Source organism: Equus asinus, chromosome 10, assembly GCF_041296235.1.
Source record: "Equus asinus isolate D_3611 breed Donkey chromosome 10, EquAss-T2T_v2, whole genome shotgun sequence".
NCBI lineage: Eukaryota > Metazoa > Chordata > Mammalia > Perissodactyla > Equidae > Equus > Equus asinus.
The window spans coordinates 45,334,914-45,359,359 of record NC_091799.1 but is presented as its reverse complement, the minus strand read 5'-3'; the positions used below and the strand labels follow the sequence as shown (position 1 = coordinate 45,359,359).

Genomic DNA, 24,446 nt, shown 5'->3' with positions numbered 1-24,446 from the left:
GGGCCGCTGAAGCGGAGCAGGTGATCTTAACCACCTGGCCATGGGGCTGCCCCTAAAATTAGTTTTATAAGGAGAGATTGCCAACAATTCAGAGAAAATATAAAATGGAGATATATTCAGAGAACGACGTTCAGGCAGCCAGGAGAAGTGAACATACTAGTAATGATGCATCTTTCCCCTACATGTGAACTTACATTAGACAAAACAGAAAGTATTTCCTTCTTAGCATGAACATACATATTTGACTTTTATTATCCCACATTCACCAAACTTCTCTCAGCCAGACAAAGCCCAAATACCTGTTGTTGGCAGACATGGTCACATGCCTCTGCACTGGAGCATCTTTGAATACTTCGCTTCCAACAGTTGTGTGTAATGTGTAGGGCGGCATTTCAGCATCAGACTTGACTCCAAAAGAGTTTCCTTTGTCTCTTAACAGTGTTGGATTAGGTTTTTTGCTGATAGAAAGATCTGAAGAAAATCCTGGTTGTCTGAGAGTTGCTTTTGGTTTTCCTATGAAGTTAGGCACACATAATGGAATTAATTAGCTTCCCCAAACCCTAGTTTCATTATGTCACTCCCCTATCCAGATGTTTTCTGTGGGTCTCTATTCTTGAACAGTCTGTAAGAACATGAGCAGGGTGCCACTAGAGGGTTGGGTGGTCAGCAGGGAAAGAGTAGATGGCAAGGATTTGGCAGATGAGGTTCTTCAAAACGCGGCTTCATCTGCCAGACTAGCCAGGAATCTTTCCTCTACTCACCGACTGACACTTCAGTGGCAGCCCCTCCTGCTCCTACAAATGCAGCCCACTCAGCCGTATCTCGGTCCTCCCATCTCTTCTGCATCACTTTAAATTCTTCCTGTTGTTTGAGTTCTGGGTTCAAGTCTCCCCTTCACCTTGAAGCCCTCCACTGCCATTCTCACTCACGATGATTGCTCCCTTGTCTAAAATGCTCACTGTGGCATTCAGGCATCTCCTCTTATATTATCATTACACTGTTTCTTGAGAATTTAGTTTTAGAGCTGATTAGAAGCTCCTCGAGATAAGTCTTCAGTAAACACGGGCTGAGTTGTCTATAACAACTTTATGTACTATACAATTCACGTTTTTCTGAAAATAAAGGATTTATACTAAAATACATGATTTGCTAAATAAGACATTAAATCATAGGTTCTTGGTTTATCCAACATTCTAGATGAGGCTTTCCCCCAAATAACCTAAAGGAATAAAACCACACTTTGCCATAATAAGTTTAATTAAAATCTACTCTGAGTTATTTCACACTGTTTGCTTAATTTCACATGGAAATACTAGCCTTAGGATTTCTCCCTTGACAGATGAATGTTAACAAATATAGGTGTTTATCACGAATATAAGCAATATTTCCATAATTCCATATAAGTGTATTCATAGACAGGCTTACAAACTTTAGCAGGTGAAAAGACCCTACCTTCCAGAGGAAACAGCATGGTTTTCTTGACTCTCATCTGACAATTCACTTGCCGCCCAGTTTTCCTTTTAGAACTCCTCTGACGAGCCACAAGCTGAGCAATTCTTGCGGTTTCCGTGCAGGCCACGGCATAGCAGGTGATCTGTTCATGAGAGGAAGGTGAGAGGGGAAACACTTCTCAGATTACCCAGTGCCTAGAGGTTGACTTTTTTTTTTTTTTTGAGGAAGATCAGCCCCGAGCTAACATCTGCTGCCAATCCTCCTCTTTTTGCTGAGGAAGAATGGCCCTGAGCTAACATTCGTGCCCATCTTCCTCTACTTTATATGTGAGATTCCTGCCACAGCACGGCTTGATGAGCGGTGCCACGTCCACACCCGGGATCCGAACCGGCGGACACTGGGCCACTGAAGTGGAACGTGAGAACTTAACTGCTGTACCACCGAGCCGGCCCCAAGAGGCCGATTTTTGAAAGTGGATCTTAGTGAGTTTACATGTTCCAAATCAAGCCGTATGCAAATATTCATGTCTCTCTCTCCTTGACAATGTTAGAGCAAAATTCTATTTCCTACAAGAGAAATCGAGCATAGTCTAGGACACTGAATCATCCTCTTTCCCCAAATTGAAGATTTCATTTTTTCCACAAACAGGTATTTATTAAACATCTCCAAAGTACTAGGTGCTATGGGATTAACAAACGAACCAAAGGAAACCTGTGATCTGCATATAGTATCTCATATAATCTGAGATATATTTGATTCCCATTTTATATGTGGGAAAACAGAGACGCAGGAAAGTTAAAGAACCTTCCTAAGTCACACAGCCTGGCTCTCTCTCTGAATCCAAAGCGTGTACTCGTAGCCACTATCTGTATCACCTCTCAAAGGCCACTCGATCCTAGTCTTGCCACTGCACTGGCTTAGCTGGGTGACTTGGGATAAATCAGTTTACCAGCCAAATCTCAGTATTCTCAGTTGTAAAACAGGAGTGGGCCTAGATCTGGGGTTTTCAAACTTCATTGGAGCCACCGGATTCCATGGAGGTGGCCCGGGGCCCTCACAGAGGCAGGGCTATGAGGGCAAGGCAGGGCAAGTGGAGCCTGGACCCTCTGGCACCTGCTTAAAACACAGCAGCTCGGCTTTTTATCTTTTAAAAATGGGTGTGATATACAGGATATCTGAAAAAGTACGCAGACTATTGGGACCAGGTGACCTCTAAAGCCCTATTTGTTACCGAACCTGAAGTGAGTTCGCTCACCTGTTGTGCAGTAAGCCAATTTCTGACACCGGGTGTGGTGGAAGAAAGTAGGAATTTTATTTTTGCACAGCACTGAGCAAGGAGAGAGGGCAGCTAACGCTGAAATCCCAAACTCCCCAAAAAGCTAAAAGGAAGGGTTTTTATTTGGGGTTTTAGGTAGGGGAGGGGGAGCATATGGCCTTGCTGGTTGGAGCTTTCCCACCAGCCTGTCTTTGGTCTTGAGACACTTGCAGAGAGGAGGGAGTCCATGACCTTGCTGGTCAGCAGCTTTCCCACCAGCCCGTATCTCTTTGCGGGAGGAGATAGTCCAGGTGCTTGTCCTTGACGGTGTCTGACTCCATGGAGGATAGTGGATTCTGGAGCCAGGAAGCCAGAGAGTAAGCAGGGAATGAGTGTTTTGGTTTTAACCCCATATATGCTGGGTATAATGTGGGGAAACTGATATCAGGGTCGATATCACACTTAGTGTTAAAGCCTTTGATTCCAGGTTGAAATCAAGAACATGAAAGCAATAAGGCTTCACACCACAAGCCAAAGTATGTTCCCACTCTTTGGCCCAGTATTTCTACTCCCAAAAATATATTACAAGAATATAATTCAAGAGAAGAAAAAGTTATACACCCAGATATTTGTAATAGGGTTTAATAGTCAAATCCTAGAAACATTAAAAATGTCCAAAATAGGGGAATAAAGAGTTGAGTAAGTTATAGCATACTAACTATATGAAGCATTAATTTATTAATTCATTCAGACATTTGATCATTCACACTTTCACCACATATTTATTAAGCACCAGCTATCAGAGGTGAAAAAACAATCTCTCATCCTCAAGAAACTTATGAAGGAAAAAGAGAGGGTCTCAGAGACTAAATAGAAAACACTGTGTCAAGTGTTATATTAGCTGTATGACAAGGTTCCAAGTAGACAGAAAGGAGGGCTTCACTCTGTCTGGGAGAACCAAGGACGCTGCAGCAAGTCTTATTATTCATACAGTATTTAATTAATTTACACCTGCTCCTTACAACAATGACTACAGAGCAGGTGAACTTCCTCTTGGACCACTCTCCCGATCCTGGTGCCCTTTTTCCTCCTCCACCCACTGCCTCCCCAACCTCCCACCAAACGGAGGAATGACTATCACAAGTTTTGGTGAGAAATACTCCACATCTGTTCTGAGTGTTTACACATGTAGAAATGTACGCAGAAAAATGGCTGTTTCGGGGGTGGGTGCCTTTTTGTCTTCTGGACGGTGGTCTGTCCATCTCTTTCCTACTGTGCACTGGGCAGACACCAAGGAGTGAAACTGCTGGGTCACAGGCATGTGCAACACAGGATTTATTGGCCACCAAACTGCCCACGTTATACATAAAATACTCTTCCAGAGAAACTAAAAGATTTACAATTGTAGAGAATTATGATCACATTGGTGTGAAGGTGAGAACAGGCTGAGACAGGAGGGACTAAAGACAAGGCGACAGGGAGAGCCCTTAATAATCGAAGGTGCTGAATGATCAATTAGGGACTGAACTAGGGTCCAGATGGTAGGACTAGACAGTAGTGAGGTCAAACGGAGAGAATTTAAAAGTCTCTATTAGATTTGGAAATCAGGAGGTCATTAGTGACCCGGGCAGGACCAGCTGCAGCAGGTTCATAATGGATGGGTGTGACCTTTAGGCAGTTAAGGGCTCCAGTATGGTTATTTTGCTCGGACATGGAGACTGGGTCAACTTTATCTTTAAAATGTTTTATTTAATGTGGTTAAATCTGATTTTTACAATGGAAAGAACCTGAGGGATAAAACAAAAGACATCAGAATCTGGGTTGTGCTTTGGATGCTGTTCTCTCCATCAGCACCGATCTCAAACCATTTAGTTAGTACTTTTCGCTTGGACTTCTATCCTGGTTATGAGATTGGAAGCGCCAGACAGGCAACTAAGAATTGGTCTGACTCTTCTGACATGCACAATTACCTTCTTACCTCTCCAGATCTACTAGTCTCTATCCTGACAACTGCGGGTACGCTTCTCAGATACGCTTCTAGTGTAGGGTAGCCCAACTGCTTGAAGGGGATCCAGTCTCCAGTCAAGGACCTATACTCTCCTTGGAGCTGGGGCATTGCTATTCCATTCTTATGAGACTGTAGAACAGCTCGTAGCATTTTTGAAACCAGATCTGCTTCCAGCATCTTCACCTATAACAAGAAAGTAGAAGGTTACTATAACATGATTCATTAGGTTAGAATTCAAATAGATTTTCATAATTTACACTTGTTAGATTATTCCATAAACTGTTACTGAGAACTTTCTGTGCTACTACAATAGAGGGAAGTAACTGCCATGGTAGAGAAAAGCTCAGAATACTGTGAGAACACGAGGGAAGTCAGAAAGGCACAGACCAGCCTGGGGAGGGAAGACATCAGGGAATGTTTCCCAGATGATGGGAGGCCTGAATGGAGTCCTGAAGCGGAAGGTAGAGACGGGGAGAGGCATCAGCCCCAAGTAAAGGGAACAGAGAGTTCAAAAGGCACAGAGGTGAGAGAGAAGTACATGGTTGGTTCAGAGAATTCCAGGCAGTTAAGTGGCTGGACATGACTGAAAGAGAGCGATGGATAGATGGGAAGAAGCAGACCCAGAAGAGACTACTATATTATGCTAACATGTTTTCATTATTGCCAAACATAATGTGGGGCCTTAGAGGGATTTTAAACAGGGGAATAAAGTGATCAACTCTGCATTTTAGAAAGATCACTCACCATTCAGCAGTGGGGAAGATAAATTGGAAGGAGAAAGATTAAGTTGTAAGAATACTGGCAAATGTGGAGGACCTGAAAACAAAGCCTTGGGAATAAACAAAAAAATCAATTTGAGAGGTAATTAGGAGGTGGAATCAACAGGAATTGATTAACTGGTGTGGGCGATGAGGGATGTTCCCAAGTTTCTAGAAGCACAGTGGACACTAATGACCCCACTGAGTTGGGTAGAGGCAGGTTTCAAGAGAGGAAAAGAGTGAAGTCACTTTGGACAAATGGAGGCTGGGATGCTCGTAGGGCAGCCACGTAGATATAGTCACCAGCAACTCAGGTGAGAGGCCTGAGCTGGTTACAGATTTGCTGCTCTTCAGCACATATATGGTATTTGGTGTCCAAGGAGTCAAAAATAAGGTTAAGGATGGACCTCTGTGGAAAGCTGTCATTTAGGGGATGGGCAGGAGAAGAAAAAGCAACCAGAGAGATAGAAGCAGAAAAGGCAGAGTCGGTGTCATATAAACAAAAAGAGGAAAGAACCAAGAACATCCAAAAGTGTCACACACGGCAGACAGGTCAAGTGAAAGAAACAATGAAAAGTGACTACTGAATATTGGTACCTAGGAAATCCATGGGGACCCTGGCTAAGGATTTTCAATGGTCAGTAAGAGGTATTTTTCAAGATTACCCACTCGTATTTTCTTTGGACTAATGGTAAACAGAATGGAGATACATTCAGAGAACGACATTCAAGCAGCTGGGAAAAGCGGACTTAGCCTTCCATTAAAGGAAGGAGAAAGGCCAGCCAGGGACACTTGTTAACTTTTCCTTCAGCAGTGCCACGCAACAGAACTGCCTGTGCCGATGGGCCCGTTTTATAACTGCACTGTCCAGCACGGTAGCCACTAGTCATATGTGGCCACTAAGCACTTGAAAGGGGGCCAGCATGACTGAGGAACTGAATTTTTAATTTAAATTAAACATGGCTAGTGGACACTATATTGGACAGCATAGAATTCTAGACGGTCTTGTTCCTTCTCTGGTTTGGAAAACAGAAAGGAGGAATAGCATACAATTCCAGCAATTTCCTCATTTGTCTCTTTTAAAAAGGAGACAAAATATCAGCTCATTTGTGGGTGCTCTTAATTATAAATGATACTCAAATGACAGAAAGGTTTAAATGCAAATAACCTAAGTATTCATTATGTACTTCCCTCTGCTAAATATTAACTCTCTTCAAATTGTTACCACTAGCACCAACATGTAATTAATACTATTAATTAAACAGTAAATTAATTAAATAGTACATAGTTTAGGAAAGTCCTATACTAGGTCCATATTCTCATTCTTTCTATAGATAGACACATGCGCATATATATATATATACACATATAAAATTATATATTCAAATCTTCATTTAGGTATAATTTACATACAATAAAATTCCCTCATCTTCTGTGTGGTGTATACTGAGTTTTGAAAACTGTTTACACCCATGTAATCATCACCACAATCAAGATAGAGACATTTCCATCACCAAAGAAGTTCCTCATGTGGGGTGTGTAAGATATGTAAAAGTAAAATGCACAACAATGACAGCACGAAGAATGAGAGAGAGGGACTGGAAGTTCTTAGACTATACATGAAGTAGTATAATATTATTTGAAAGGGGAATGCGATAAAGACATTTTTGTAAACCTTATGGCAACCACTATAATTTTTTTAAAGAAGTATAACTAATAAGCCAGTAGTAAAGATAAAACAGAATAAAAAATGAAATCAAAAGGCAAGTAAAAAGGAATCAGGCATGGAAAACATCAACAACAAAGAACAGATAGGGCAATTAGAAAGCATCTAGCAAAATGGAGATTTAAAGCCAACCATACCAAAAATTACATTAAATGGAAATATTCCTATATTCCACACGGATATAAAAGCAAGACTTACCTATATACTATTCACAAGAAACTTATTTTAAATATAAATACACAGGTTAAAAGTAAAAAGAAAAAGACATGCCATGCAAATACATGACTATATTAATATCAGAACAAGGAACATTACCAGGGATAAAGAGGGATATTACATAATTAAGGAGTTAATTCATCAGGAATATATACGAATCCTAAGTGTGACTGCATCCAACATCAGAGTTTGAAAACACATGAAGCAAAACCCAATGGAGCTGACAGAATACATAAACAGATTCACAATTACTGCTGGAGACTTCAAAGCTCCTTCCTCAGTAACTGGTGGAACCGGTAGACAAAAAATCAGTAAGGATATAGGAGAGCTGAACAATACCATCAACCAAACTGATGTAACTGATATTTATAGAACACTTTGCCCCAACAATAACAGACTATACATTCTTTTCAAGAGCACATGGGACATTCACCAAGATAGAATATATTCTGAGACTTAGAACAATCCTCAGCCAATTTAGAATAACTGAAATTATACAAAATGTCTTCTGTGACCAGAACAAAATTAAACTGGGTATTAGTAACAGAAAGATGTGAACAATCCCCATGTATTAGCAAATTTAATGGCATACTTCTAAATAACCAAGGGTCTAAAAGGAAGGCCCCCTCCCTAAAAAATCAGAAAATAATTTTAAATAAATGAAAATACAATATATAAAAATTTGTTAATTCTGTAAAGCAATATTTAGAGGGAAATTACAATATTATATACTGATGTTGGAAAAGAAAGTTTCCAAATCAGTAATGTAATCTACTACGTTGAGAAAAAAGAGAGCAAATTAAACCAAAAGTAAGTAGAAGGAAGGAAGTAATAAAGATGAGAGCAAAATCAACACTGAAATGATGAAATAGATATTATGTAATAGAAAAAAATCATGAAACTAAAACTAGTTTTTCAAAAATATCAATAAAGTTGATAAACTTCCAGGTAGATTAATCAAGGAAAAAAAGAGAACACACAAATTACTAATAATGGGATTGAAGAAGGGACCATCAATACAGATCCTACAAACATTAAAAAGAGGTTATTATGAACAACTTACGCCAATAAATTTGGAAAATTAGATGAAATGGATAAATTCATTGACAGACACAAATTCCAAAGCTTGCTCAAGAATAGGTAATCTTAACATCCCTATATCTATCAGAGAAATTGAATTTGTAGTTAAAAACCTTCACACAAGAAAAACTCAAATCCAGAAGGCTTTATTGGCAAATTTTATCAAATACTTAAAGAACTAATGCAACTTCTATATAAAATCTTCCAGAAAACAGCTGGGAAGGCAACACTTTTTAAGTCATTTTGAGGCCAGAATTATGCTGATACAAAAACCAAAGACATTACAATAAAAGAACAGCACAGACCAATATCCCTCGTAAACATAAAAGTAAAAATTTCCTAACAAAATATTAGCAAATCAAATCCAACAATATGTAAGACAGGTAACACATCACAATCAACTATGGTTTACTCTAAGAATACAAGGTTGGTTCAACATTCATGAGTCAGTCAACGTAACTGACTCTATCAACAAACTAAATGAGAAAAACCACATGATATCAACAGGTGAAGAAAAGACATTTGACAAAGTTCAAAATCATTTATGATAAAAATTCTCAGAAAATAAGAATAGAGGAGAACCTCCTTAACCTGATAAAGAGCATCTGTAAAAAACCCACAGCTAACATCATATCTAACAGTGAAAGAGTGAATACTTTCTTCCTAAGACTGGGAACAGGGCGAGAATGTCTCCTCTCTTCACTCCTAGTCTTTATCACCCTGGAGGTCCCAGCCAGCGCAATAAGGCTGGTTTCAAGACTTACTGTAAAAGCATATTACTCAAAATACTGTAGTATTGTCAAAAGGACAGTCACATCAATGGAACAGAAATATAATCCAGAAATAGACCCACACATATATGGTCAACTGATTTTCAACAAAGATATCAAGGAAATTCAATGGAGAAAGTTCAACAAATAGTGCTAGAACACTACTCATCCACATGCAAAAAGTTAACCTCATTCCATACACAAAAATTAACTCAAAATGGATCATTTCGGTCCTAAATGAAAAAGCTAATACTGTAAAACTTGTAGAAAAAACAAAGGGGTAAATCTTTGTGACCTTGGGTTAGGCAAAGACTTTTTAGAATCATAGAAGAAAAAACTGACAAATTGGATCTCATCAAAATTTAAAATTTCTGCTGTTCTAAAGACTGTTAAGAAAATAAAAAGACCAGCCACAGACTGAGAGAAAATATTTTCATAACACACCTGGTAGAGGCCTGGTAACCAGCATATCTAAAAACATTCAAAACTCAATAAGAAAACAAAGAGCCCAATTGAAAATGCGCAAAAGATCCAAACACATACTTCACTAAAGTAGAGATGCAGACGGCAAAAAAAACATGAAAAGATGCTCAACAGCATTATTCATGAGGGAAATGCAAATTAAATCCACAATGACATATCACTACACATCTATCAGAATAGCTTAAATTTTTTAAAAAGCTGACAGTATGAAGTGCTGATGAGAATGCAGAGCAACTGGAATTCTCAGACATTTCTGGTGGGCACGCAAAATGGTACCCTGAAAAATCGTTCAGGAGTTTCTTAGGAACTAAATCATACACTTATCATACAATCCAGCAAAACTGCTCCTAGGTAATTCCTCAAGAAATATGACCTACGTCCACACAAAAACCTGGACTTGAAATGTCTAGAGTAGCTTTATTCCTAATTGCCCCCAAACTGGAAACAATCCAAATGTGTATCAACAGGTGAAGGAATAAACAAACGTGGTATACCCAACACAGCGGAGCGCTATTCAGCAATAAAAAGGAACAAACTATTGTTGCATAAAACCATAGGGATCACTCTGACATTATGCTCAGTGAAAGAAGCCAGACACAAAAGACTATATACTGTATGATTCTTATGTAACATTCTGGAAAAGGCACAACTATGGGCACAGAAATTAGATCAGTGGTTGCCAAGGGCTGGGAGTGTGGCAAGGGGATTGACTATAGAGAGGGCACAAGGCAATCCTGGGGTGATGGAAATATTCTATATCTTGACTGTGGTGACAGATATACTACACAGTTTGTCAAAATTCAAAGATCTGTAAATCAAAAAAGGGTGGCTTTTACAGTATGTAAAATATATCTTCAATAAAACTGGGGAAAAGAAAGTTTCTTTGAGTTGTCTTCCTTTGCAGTCAACTCTTTCCCCCTCACACACTACTGTGTCCTGGCTCCCAGCAACCACCGATCTGCTTTCTGTCACTATAAATTAGTTTTGCCCAGTGTTCTTGAGTTTCGTCCCTGTTATCGCATTTATCAGCAGTTCATTCCTTTTTACTGATGAGTAGTATTTCACTGTATGGATATACCACAACTTGTTGATCCATTCAAATGCTGATAGACAACTGGGTTGCTTCCAATTTGGAGGTATTATAAATAAAGCTGCTTTAAACAGTACAAGTCTTTAGGTAGACATGTTTTTCTTTTTTAAAAAAAAAATTTTTATTGAGTTAATGATAGGTTACAATCTTGTGAAATTTCAGTTGTACATTATTGCCTGTCAGTCATGTTGTAGGTGCAACCCTTCACTCTTTGTGCCCACCCCCCCCACCCCCTCCTTTCCCCTGGTAGCCACTAATCTGTTCTCTTTGTCCACATGTTTAAATTCCTCATATGAGTGGAGTCATACAAAGATTATCCTTCTCTATCTGGCTTATTTCACTTAACGTGATTCCCTCAAGGTCCATCCATGTTGATGCAAATGGGACGATTTTGTTCTGTTTTATGGCTGAGTAGTATTCCATTGTATATATATACCACATGTTTTTTATCCAATCATCTGTTGATGGGCACTTAGGTTGCTTCCACGTCTTGGCTATTGTAAACAATGCTGCAATGAACATTGGGGTGCACGGGACTTTTGGAATTGCTGACTTCAAGCTCTTTGGATAGATACCCAGTAGTGGGATAGCTGGATCATATGGTATTTCTATTTTAATTTTTTGAGGAATCGCCATACTGTTTTCCATAGTGGCTGCACCAGTTTGCATTCCCACCAGCAGTGTATGAGGGTTCCTTTTTCTCCACAACCTCTCCAACATTTGTTACTATTTGTTTTAGTTATTTTTGTCATTCTAATGGGTGTAAGGTGATATCTTAGTGTAGTTTTGATTTGCATTTCCCTGATGATCAGCGATGGTGAACATCTTTTCATGTGCCTATTGGTCATCCGTATATCTTCTTTGGAGAAATGTCTGTTCATGTCTCCTGCCCATTTTTTGATCGGGTTGTTTGATTTTTTGTTGTTGAGTTGTGTGATTTCTTTATATATTATGGATATTAAGCCTTTGTTGGATGTATTACTTGCAAATATTTTTTCCCAGTTAGTGGGTTGTTTTTTGTTTCAATCCTGTTTTCCCTTGCCTTGAAGAAGCTCTTTAGTCTGATGAAGTCCCATTTGTTTATTCTGTCTATTGTTTCCCTTGTCTGAGAAGACATGGTGTCTGAAAAGATCCTTTTAATACTGATGTCAAAGGGTGTACTGCCTACATTTTCTTCTAGAAGGCTTATGGTTTCAGGTCTCAGCTTTAGGTCTTTGATCCATTTTGAGTGTATTTTGGTGAATGGTGGAAAAGAATGGTCAATCTTCATTCTTTTACATGTGGCTTTCCAGTTTTCCCAGCACCATTTGTTGAAAAGATTTTCTTTTCTCCATTGTATGCCCTCAGCTCCTTTAGGTAGACATGTTTTTCTTTCTCTTTTGTAAATACTGAGAATTGGGTTTTCCAAAAATTTAATATCCATAATAATTCTGGAAAGAAAGCGTTATTCTCATTCTATAGATGAGAAAACCAAGGCTCAGAGAAGTCAAATAAACCACATATCACAGGATGGATGGAAGCAGGATTTTAGTCCTGGTCTGTCTGATGCCAAAGTCCACATTCTTTCTGTCATATCACTCTGCCTTCTGGTACTGAAAAAAACAGAAACAAAAGACAAACTCTGAAGAATTAACAACAGGAGACAAGACTGTCAAGAAAGACAGTAAGCAAGGTGAAGAGAAAGAAACAGGGATGTGAAATCAACAGCAGACTCAGCCTACTCACAGGGATGGTACGGATTCCAAATCAGGGAAGCTGGAGACAGGCGGTCTACAGACTAAATAGAAAATGTATGGCAGAGAAAGATGAAAGCGGTAGAGCGGGGGCACCTCCGTCACCCCCGACGTCCATCCACACTCTGAGTATGCCAGGGAGCGGGGAACAGACGACAGCTTGGGATCTGTACCTCAAGGCTGTCAGATGTTAAATCTGACATATGAGTTCTGGCTCTTAAGTAGTGAATTCCTGATTACAAGAGAAATACATGACTGAAAGGTCAAAGATCACTGAAGTTTTACTGTAGTTATTTCCTCACATAGGAAAAACCATTATGGAGGCTGGCCAAGTTTAATTTGCAAGAGGAGAAACTAAAGGATCACTTACTAACCTGCCAGTGCCAGGACTCCCCAACTTTCTCTCTGTGACCTCCACCTTTCCCACCTTCTTTCCTTCAAAACCCAGTGGCTCCCACTACTCATCCAGAGTTCTGAGTAAAAGTGGACTTTGCCTCTGTGGATTATCTGCACATCTGGGTGAGCCTTGACTATGAATTAAGTACACATGATGAGAAGATGTGATGTCAGGTGGTCAGGACACTGTAGGAACAACCCACTTGGGTGAGAGCAGGCACCCGGGTCAGCCAGACTGCTTAGCATATCTGGCTCCTCCCCAGGAGAACAACTTTCAATTCCCCTGCCAGAGTTTCAGTCTGAAGGACTCACACTTCACCTTGAGAAGGGAGTTTCTAAGGCCTCCTTCTTCCCTTCTTTTTGGAAAGAGCATCCGTTCCATTACTACCCCTCCACTGTGGTCTACTTTTCCCCAGCTATATTGTGGGGTGAACACCAATCATTAATTGATGGGGGGAATCTCTGACCAACGCATCTACTCATCAATGGAAATTCTACGACTAACACCTAACAGAACCCCAATATAATGCTGGTTTGAAAGGACAGGTCTAAGCTGATCTTAGAAGCTAATCAGAGGCGTTCTACAGGCCGCCCTATACGAAAGCCTTCTACTCCTTCCACCCTCACAATTCCAGGCCACTTTTTCTGAACCATCCCCTTCTATTTTGCGAAGTTCTGCCCTGAACAGCTGCCAGCAGGGATCTCCCAAACAGAACACAACAATTTCTTTGGGGGCGTGGGGGCTCACACAACCACATACAAAACCTAGTTGCCACAGAGTATAGTAAAAGCTGGAAAGCTTTGCCCAATGCCTGCTTCCTTAAGCCCACCGTCTTTAAATGCGTTGTCTTCTTTTGGGAACTCCTAGACTCTGCCAAGATCCAGTGGATGTCTTACGGCCTCTATCCTAATTATCCTACCCTTCTGCCGCAAGACTCTCGGATGTTTCATGCAGATACAAGGTACGTATTTACAGTGTGCAACTGACAGTAAAGTTCAATGAATACAACACCAGTGCTAGTCACTGTGGCACGGAAGTGCTCATCCTTAGTTTTCACTTTTCCCACCCTGTCTAACCTCATGTTTGCCTGTCTTCCTTTCTTGGTAATTAGATGGTTTTTCCTAATTTAGACTTCCCAACCAGACCTGAGAAAGGCTCATGCCCCACTCACACCTCCTACTTTCACTTTTTCTTTCATGCACATATCATCATAGCTAAAACCCAAAGGCGGCGAACATTTCTTTCAATAGTCAAGCTGCTGACAACTAGTAGTTGCTATGCTGATTTTGACTTGATTTGGAGGGAGAGACATGGTGATGCCTGTGCTTCCTCTTGCTCGTGTGCCCAAGCTCAACATCACTGCGCAAAGAACACTTATTTTCCTGGGACAAATCCCTTCTCCTGGGCCTCGATCTCCTTATCTGTAAGGTGAAGGAGTTGGATATGAGTGGTCCACAACTCCCTACCACCAGCACCAAGTGATACCCGAAGATGCACAGGCTGACGCCCACGAGGCCCCCACTCCTCACCCCCTCCATGGTGATCGCCCTCGTCCACGCCACCAACATCTTTTCCCTGGATGGGGCAACTGCCTCCTAGCTGCTCTCTCTTCCACTTCCCCTCCTAGAGGCTATTCTCCCCATAACAGCTGGAGTGATCCCTTTATATCATAATAATATAATATCCTTTTATATTTCTATATCCATAATGTAATATCCTTTTTTTCTTCTTTTTCTCCCCAAAGCCCCCCAGTACATAGTTGTGTTTTCCAGTTGTGAGTGCCTCTCTAGTTGTTGTAACATCCTTTTATATCACAAATCCTATCACGTCATTCCTCTGCTCAAAACCCTCTAAGGGCTTCCTGTCTCACTCAGACAAAAGGCCAGAGTCTTCACAGGAGTCAAAAGCGCCCTACACGACCCGCACTCCCCCCACTTCTCTGACCTCAATTCCTCCTTCCCTTCCTTTCTCTCGTTCCACTCCACCAGGCAGGCCGCCCTGCTTTTCCTTGAATGGGCCTGGGCAGCCTCGCAGCAGGGCTTTTGCACTTGCCGTTCCCTCCGTCTGGGAAGTCCCTGCCCGGGGTCCACACGGCTCCCTGCCTCACCTCCTTCAGGTACTTGCTCAGATGTCAACTTCTCAGTAGGCCCTTCCCTGGCCACCCCACTCAAAATCAGAACTGGTATGCCAGCCGCCCAGTACTCCCTGTACCCCGTCTGCCTCATTTACTCCTGAGCACTTGTCACCACCCAATATTCTTTTCTTTAGTTTTCCCGTCTGTCTCCTCGCCTGGAATGTAAGCTGCACGAGAGCAGGGATTTGTAAGGTTTTGCTCACTGCTAAGTGCCTATGCCCACACAAGAGCTCACTTAATACTGAATGGGTGAATGAGAAATTCTCCAGCTAGTTAACACCACTCCTTTTCTCTCCTACTCACTAAAATATAGCACAAGGCATGTGAGCTATTAAAGGAATAATCTTTAATTTATTAAAAAATTATTTGCAAATTTTAGTGATTGTTATAAACTGACCGCGACAGCCAACTGTACCACCAAGCTGTGGTCGAGAGCCATCAGGTGGATACCTTCTGCGCCTTTCCACTCCGAGCCAGCGTTCTCAGTGAGCAGGCCCAGGTCCGGGCCACAGCATTCCTGCAGGAAGGCCACGCATCCAGAGGAGCAGCAGGCGCCGCCTGAGCGCTGGAAGAGTCTCTGTGCGCAGACACTACTGGGCTTCACAGACACAAAATGACGCTGAATTCCCAACAGCTTCTGGTGGTGAGACGCCACCAACCAACGGACAACAGAAACGCAACTGCTGGTGTGCGACGTTTCACAAAGTTTTTACAAAGCTAAATACTATACTTGGGGGGACCGGGAAGCAATGCTTGAGCGCACAGCTGCAATCTGAATTAAGGCTTCCCTCCCTCCCCTCCTGCCTTTTTAAAGGCTGCTATTTCATGGAATACTGTAATTCCCTACTTGAGAACAACTTTTTGGAGGGAAGGGCAGTCCCTTGGACTGTAAGACTGGGCCTCTCAAAGCTGCTGAGAAGCAGTACAACGCAGTAAGACCTGGAAGCGTGTCCAGCAGGTGTTTCAGGTCTGTCTGGGAGGTGGTTCCGGCATGTCCGGCACGTGGTTCTGGCACATCTGAGCGGTGGTTCCGGCATGCCTGGCATGTGATTCCGGAGTGTCCGTCAAGTGGTTCTGGCGTATCCGGCAGGTGATTTTGGCGTGTCCGGCAGGTGGCCTGAAGACCTTTACATCTTGTTCAGAGACATGTCTTACGCTCAGACTTGTCCATTCCTTCCAGCCTGCTGTGCACTTCCTATGTTAGCAATATGGCTTTAGGCACGGAACAAAAAGAAAGTTACAACTAAAGGTTAAAAAATCATCACTATTTTGTAATCTACTATGTTGCTTTAAAATGCTCTAAATTTTGATTCCTTGGTTATGGCATTTTTTGAGATTTTCTGAAGATGGCAATTATACTCAAGAACTTTTGTAGAAATTATATAAAAATACTTTCCTCTAACTACAGAAATCAAGTTTAGTATCTTCTACGTCATCCATTAGAAGCACGAAAGGAAGTTTATCATGGGAATTTCAACTATTAGTGTCTCAATGGCAAACCTGTAGGCATTCTCCCCCAAAAAAATTAAGTTTGGAAGTTTCTCAAAAGTGGCTCTCCATATTTCTTAAGTTACCATTTTGATCTTCCAATTCTCTTCCCCCTTATTTCTAGTCTCTAAAAGTGTTATGATAAATATAATTTAGAGTTTAACAGAACTCACATTACTCGTAGTTTGAGAATTTTATGCAGGCGCTGCTGACCTTATATAAGTTAGGTTAGGTTGGGAGACAGGGGGTTGGCCATCTCTGTTTTAGACCACAGGTTCTCAGGTTAAAATTCTGAAGTGTTTCCTAGACAATATGGGGGCTGCTTGAGCTGAATAAGAATCCTAAATAGCAGAGTAACACGGAGGTGGGTCAGGGGAATTATTTAATCAGAGTAGTTTTGATTTTGAAAACTGACCAAGGTCAGCCAGCGAAGACCTTAGTCACAGAGGAAGAAACCGGCCACCACAGATCACAACAAACAGCACCTGACTTTCACCTCCTCCCCTCTCACTCCTTCTCCTCCTTTCCTTTCCTCTCTTACTGAATGACAAGTGTTAAAAGTAGAGTTATATGTGCTTACCACAATACTTGGCATTCAGTAATTAGTTAATAAAAAACATTTTCCTAGAAGCATGGCATGGAAGGGAAACTACTTATGAATATATGCATTAAGTGGCTAAGAGTACAATGATATAAGCATTGGAATATTGGAGAAATTTTTAGTACAGCATTAAATTTGAAATATCAGAACTTTCCCAGATTTTCTTACTTGCCTCCTTAACATACTTATCAAATGGCAAGCTTGGTAAGAAAGCTACTGGATCTCCTCCAAGATCCCTCACCTAACTAGCAGGCAAAAAGTCATTCACTGCTTTGGCAAAGGGTCTTGCAGCAGAGTCCCTGCTGGACTGCAAGCCAGCCACGTCCCCAGCCCCTGCCTGGCTTAAGAAAGCAGCACAGGACGGTGGGCCCCACCTCAGAGTGGGGCGCTGAGACAAGCGCCGAATACTAGTGGGCACCTTCAGACCAACCCCTCCCAACTCTTCACTTTAAAATGAGAAACTGAAGCCCAGGGTAAACATCCCAGGCCTCACGTATTTTTATGGCCAGAACCACAAGAAGCCCAGTCTTCTGGCTCCCAAACTTAGGGCTTCCTTTCAGACAGCTGCTCCAGAAGTAGAGCGCTGGCTTCTGAAAGTGAGTGTGACTCAGGGAACACGGACAGCAACCCTGGGGCAGGCTTATCGACTAGCCCTTAAAGTGGAGTGAAACAGGGATCTGCCACAGTTTGATTTAAGGGTGTGGCATCCAAATCCAAAAGAACTGGCAACTGTTGCAAAGATTCAGTGGTGGCAATTGACATCTCTCTTTATCCTCTCATTCTGTCCCTTTTCTCTTTGCTACGCAGTTAATCAGGAGTGCTCCAAAGTGCCAGCAACGTACAAGAAGTGGGGCAAGGAGGAGGGGGAAGTAATGACAACCTTTAGGAAAGTAAGAAAAAGAATTTAAATAGCTTAAAATCACTCTCACCTTCAAAACTGCAGCATTTTGGAAATTCACAGCTTTTCTTCTTACCGCCTGAAAGTGGCCCTGAGAAAGTCTTACTCCAAAGAACCTCCTCTGGCGCACCCTAGACACCCGCCTTTACCACTGACTGCTCCCCTCCGGCTCAGTCACATGCAGGCTATCTGCTTCCTATAGCTTGAGTCTCCCCACTACTGGTGCCCGAAGACCTGTAGCCGAGCTGGTCTGGTTCTCATCTACGCTTTCTCTTCTCTCAACTATTTCCAACTGTACTATTTGGCTCCTCTTCCTCAGTGTATTTTTCATGTCAGAAATCTGAGTTGTACGGATGAATGGATAAAAATGTGGTGTATACAACGGAATACTGCTCAGCCATAAAAAACGATGAAATTGTCTCATATGTGACAACATGGCTGGGCCTTGTCAGTATTATGCTAAGCAAAAATAAGCCAGACAGAGAAAGACAAATACCGTATGATTTCACTCATACGTGGAAGATAAACAAACACACAGATAAAAGAGAAGGTTGGTGGTTACCAGCGGGGTTGGGGGTGGAGGGAGGGCGAAAGGGGTAAAGGGGCACATGCGTATTCTGATGGATGGAAACTAGACTTTGGGTGATGAACACGATGCAGCACAACGCAGTCTATACAGAAGCTGAAATATAATGATGAAATTTACACAATTTTATAAACCAATGTGACCTCCATAAAATTTAAAAAAAAGTGTCTCAAAAAAAGAAAGAAAGAAATTTGAATTGTAGAGTGGCACTAAACCCCAAAATAAATCTGAAGAATTATTAGGGTAAATTGAAATCACCAAGTATTCTCTTCCTTTCTTCAGTCAGCTAGTCAATTTTTAGTGTCTCATCAGGCATATACTTCTGGTAACTGGCGGCCCATCTCCTTGAGGACACTATTTTAGCAACAAGTCAAGCCCCTAAAGTGCAGAATGTCTGCGCTGAAAAGATTTTAGACATCAGCTAGTCTATCTCAAACCCTCCATCTTACAAATCAATAAACTGAGCCTAAGAGAAGGAAGGTCTTTCTCAAGACCCTTCCAGTCCATTTCTCATCCTGCAACACTTTAACATGCTATCTTTTCTTTCCAATTAAAGTCTACCTGTTTCCACCTGAATTACTCCTTCACCAATTATTTTTCAAAAGAAAGACCATAATCAATGCCCTCAGGTGGTAATATACTTCCTTAGGATTTCTTTAGGGAGTTTTCTTTTCTTTTTTTTTTTTTTAAAGATTTTATTTTTTCCTTTTTCTCCCAAAGCCCCCCATTTAGGGAGTTTTCTTTTTACTTAATTTCAAACTCCAAATTATGTGTGCATTACTAACTACGTACTGTGAATGTATAAGTAAGGGCTTTCCGTAAATCCACATACTAGAGAAAAGACTCAGATGATAAAAGCGGCTTAGGAGTTCAGGTCTTAATTCTAGCTCTGCTACTAATTAGCTATGACCTTTTGAGCAAGTCACTTCAGTTTCTTTTTTCACATGGAAGATAAGGAGGGTGGACAAGATGTGTGTTTCTCAGCTTTCCTTGGAGTCCATCAAGTTCTGAAATGGGGTCCAAAGATCTAATGGAAACCATGGTTCTGCTTCCTCCGGACAAAGCTGCACAGCTAAAATACTGAGTTTGCTTTGGGGTCACACTAGGTATCTTGTGCTGATCAGAAGCTCTAACTGGCACATACGTACACCTTCAGCTAAAAATGGCAACATAAATTACTTTTAAATAGTTTGTTTGAAAGACCGAATTAACAAAAAACAACCATTTGGCTCACTGGAGAAATAATGAAAAGAAAGCAGCTTTCAAAAGCACAATTGTGGGAACAGGAGGAGGAGAAAGTAGGTTTTGCTTGGAGAAAGTAAAATCAATTCACATAAATATGAAATTAGATTTCACTTGAAGGAGCAAGCAACTTCTGTCCTTCCTGTGTTTGTCTGCTGACGCTGGAAGTGCCCAGATGCACAGCACTCACTCTGTGTCCTCCCAGCTCCTGGATACAGCACTCGATCCAACAGAGGAGGCACTTAGACTCGGATTATCAAGTATTTTTCCTTTACATTCATATTAAGTCTCCAACTAGATTACACTGCACAGACAACGTAAAGAGAGGTCCTTTAAGGAGTTTAAATCTCTTAGTACAAAATACAACAGTTCACTTGGCCAATACTCAAAAGGGCATTAGCAGGGATTACATTTCATTTCCAATCTACAGGGACGGAAATCATAAGGTTCCGCCCGCTGCTGCCTCACAGTCTCACTGTTTCACCCGCAAAGAGGGAGGCTGTGCGCCGGCAAAGGGCCCTGGACTCGGGCAAGGAGATGTGGGTTCCAAACCAGCTGGCCCCAGGAGCAAGTCCCTGCACCCAGCACAGTACTTTGCATGCAGCTGATGCTCAATGAAGGTCAGTTGGCTGGCACTGTGACAATTTCCACCATGAGCCAATTCATATTATATAGAGAACTTAAAGATGTATCCCTCCAAGAAACTGAAATCCAATTATGTGAAATATGGGAAGTTCGGTGGAAGGAAGAGAGTTAACATTTCCTGACTCTTATTATAAGCCAAAGGATTTAGAGCAGTTATTTCACAAAAGCCTTGCAGAGTAAGTGAAATATTTCCATTTGATACAGAGAAAACCAGACTCAAAGAAAGTACTACGTAATTCGTTCAAGATCACGCTATTAGTAAGAGGAGAAGGACAGATTCCAACTCAGGTCTGCAAAGCCCACACCATTTGCAGAAGGCAACACTACAGGTGGAGGCGGCCCACGATGAGCTGGGGACTTGGGTCGAAGTTTCACTTCTGTCACTAAGTTGTTGCATACTAAGCAGAACACCTTTCTGCAATTTTCACACCCGCACATGGAGGGGTGAGAGAGGCCCAGGTCAGCGGTTTGTTGTTTTGCTTTGCAGGGCTGTTATCAGAATCCTTTTGGGGCAGGACTTTTTCCAACACAGGCGCTTCCCTCTCCTGCGCTCTGAAACTACTTGGGAGTGGGGTCCTCGGTTACTAATGGAAATGTTGACACCCCTCAAGTGGGTCGGAGCAGAAACGCGGGGCGGGCTTCAAGCCCTTCCCATCAGGTTGCGGCTGAGACCCTGACCTGTCGGGGGGATCCTGGCGAAAACCAAGAGAGGGCTCACTCGCGGATTCACGTTTCGCCCCGGCCTGGCGCTCTCCGGCCGCCCAGCGGTCTGGGAGGAAGGGCTGGACCTGCGCCCGAGGACTCGAGCGCCTGCGGGCCGCCCGTAACGAGAGGCCGCGCCGCACGGACCGCATCGAGCGCACCGCGCAGCGCGCGAGCTCCAGGAGCCGGGCTCGGGCGGGGCGGCGCGCCGGTCCCGGAACCACTTTCCGGTCAGCGCCGCGGCCGCCGCCCACTTTCGGTTTCCCCACACTGCCCGACCGCCGCCGCCGCTGCGGCTCGGGAATCACCTCAGCCGCCGGCCCCGCCGCGCGTGGCAACGGAAACAGACGCCGCCTAGCGGTTTCTGCGCGTGCCCACGCACGGGCCGACGGCGGAAGACGCAGCGGGGCGCGCAGGACGCCTGCCGGTGGGCGCCGCGAGGGCGGGCGGGCCTGGGGTCGCGCTGACGCCCTCGGGCTGGTGGCTTCTCCCGCCCGCGGACGCTTCATTCGGCTCCGGCTCCTTCTGCAGTTCTGGAACAGTCACCTTTTGTTCTCCTGGACGTCTGCCTCCTGGTCCGCTCATTTACTTTAGGTCTTTTCTCAAGCGTCATCCTTTCAAGGTGGTGGCCCCGCTCAGACGCGTCAGCCCCGTCCCCTGGCGTTCCCGTCTCCGTCTCAGCTGCACCCTCCTTAGCGCCCGTGCAGCGCGCCACGTGCCTGCCTCTCACTCACCTCATTGACTGCCGTCCTCCCCGAAGTCCAGCTCCATGAGCGCGCGGATCTTTGTTCTAGTCCCTAATCTGTTCCCAGAGCCTAGGACAGCGCCTGGCAGGTGATGAGCGTGCCATAAATACTTGTCAGTCACTCGTTATAAAATTGTTGAACACCTAATATTTATTCAGTAATTTATTCTGCACATTAATTCTACCAATATTTATTGAGCATTTGCTTTGTATTCCTTAAACCAACACTGAACCCTTCTCTGCATCCATCCCGTGTGCATTGACTGAGGGCCTGCCGTTTGTTCAACCAGCTTTTTTACAGCTTTATCGAGGTATAATTGACATACTATAAACTACACATTTAACATGTACAATTTAAGTTATGACATGTGAGTAGAGCTGTGAAACTATCAGTGCTATAAAAATGAACATCTCCACCGCCCCAGGGAGCTTCCTCCTACCCCTCTGTAACCCTCCCTCTTGTGCCTCCCGGTCCCTTGCTCCCTCACCCACTGATCTGCTTTCTGTCGTAAATTAGTTTGCTTTTTCATGAATTTTATGTAAATGGCGTCATGCAGTATGTGCCGTCTTTCACTCAGTGTGTCTGTTGGATTCGTCCGTGTCGTGTGTACTGGTGGTCCATGGCTTTTTATTGCTGAGCAGTATTCCGTGGTATGGATGTGCTAAACCTACCATAGGACCCAGCGATTCCATTCCCAGGGTCTCCCCAGAGAAAGCACGTGTCCACACGAAGACCTGGACAGGAATATTCACAGCAGCTTTCTTTGTCACAGCCAAAAATGGAAACAACACAAATGTTCATCCGGGGGTGAATCAAACAGTATATATTGAACCCCTGCCGTTAAATAACACACTTTCATGGAGTGCCTGCTATGTTAAGGCACACGCCTGTGCTTGAGGGCTGTTGATTCCAGGAAAGGCTGTAGTGGGCAGTGAAAAGGACTGGGAGCAGATCATGGAAGGCCCGCAGCCCGTTCTCAGGAGTTCGGGCTTTTCCCCAAAGGCAATGGGAACTGTTCAGAGTCTTCTTTGAACGCTGTTCTCTTTTGCACTCCCGCATCTCGTCCCTGGCTGAGTCTGCCCAGATGTCTCTCCCTGGGCTTCTCTGCATCCCTGCTGCTGTGTTTCAGTCTATTTCAGATCTCTTTCTCCCTTCTCTCCCCTCCAGTCTGCTCCAACGCTGCAGCGGATTTAATAGCCCTAGAATACAGCGAGACCCGGTTTGGACTCGCAGTGCTCGTAACACCCTCTGGCTCCACGTTTAAGATGAGAAAGATAAACAAAGCAGCTCCCAGCTGAAAGAGTGCCAGTCGGAGTAGGAAATTAGGGAAAAACTCCAGAGTCCAACATGCAAAATAAATCAGAAAACAATGGGAGTTGACCCCAAGTCTGAGATCCTTCATCCTTGCAAAGGGATTCCAGGGTTGGGCTGTCCTATATATAAAGAAAAACGATGCTCTGCAGCTAGGTTTTTCAAAGCTAGCTTTATTGATGAATAGTTTACATATAACAAATCTTTTAAATGTATGGTTTGATGAATTTTGACAATTGGGTTCAATCACGTGTCCGCCACCACAATCAAGATATAGAAGTAGTTTATCATTCCAAAATGTCCCCTGTGCCCTTTTATAGTCCATTTCCTCCCCCTACCTCCAGCCCCTGGGGGCCACTGATCTGATTTCTGTCCATAGCTTTGCGTTTTCCAGAATGTCATAGAAATGGAATCATACAGTATGTTGTCTTTTGGGTCCGGCTTCTTTCACTCAGCATGATGCTTTTCAGAGTCAGCCATGTTGTTGTGTCTATCAGTGGTCTATTTCTTTTTGTTGCCATCATATGTGTGGCTATGTCACAATTTGTTTATCCATTTGCATTTGGTACCCGTTTGTGTGGTTTCCAGTTGGGGCTATTCTGAATAAAGCTGCTATAAACAGTCACATGCAGGGCTTTGTGTGGTTGTATGTTGTTCTTGTGTAAAGATTTAGGAGTAGAATTGCTGGTTGTAGGATAGGAGTGTGTCCACACTTACACTTTTTTTGACAGAAAACTGTCAAACTGCTTTCTAAAGTGGCTGCACCATTTTGGACTCCCCTGCAATGTATGAGAGTTCTAGTTTCTCCAAATCCTCTCTAATACTTGGTGTTGTCAGTCTTTCTAATTTCAGCCATTCCAGGGGCTATCTGGAGATATCATATTGAGGTTTAATTTGCGTTTCCCCATGACTAATGATGTTGAGCATCTTTTCACGTGCTTGTTGGTCCTTCGTATGTGTTCTTGGCTGAAGTGTCCTTTCTACAGGTAGGTTTTTGGCTAAGATGTATCAGGAGGGTCTCAGAAATCCCTGGGTAGCTGACATAGCAAGGACAGGTTAGGAAGCTGTGTTTATTGTCTTTGGGAATGGTCCAAGGCCCAAGAGAGTTCAAGAATCAACCTCCAT

General features: G+C 42.9%; 1 protein-coding gene across 1 annotated transcript; it reads right to left on the bottom strand.

Annotated features, from left to right (window-relative positions):
• Nucleotides 1-247: 247 nt before the first annotated feature.
• Nucleotides 248-6,526, bottom strand: LOC106822898 (tudor domain-containing protein 7-like). The gene is made up of 3 exons (XM_044779177.2): nt 4,686-6,526; nt 1,453-1,594; nt 248-513 (listed from the first exon to the last, which is right to left on the bottom strand). The coding sequence occupies exons 1-3, from the start codon at nt 4,890-4,892 to the stop codon at nt 263-265; spliced, it is 600 nt and encodes a 199-aa protein (XP_044635112.2). The 5' UTR covers nt 4,893-6,526; the 3' UTR covers nt 248-262.
• Between the last annotated feature and the right edge of the window lie 17,920 nt (nt 6,527-24,446).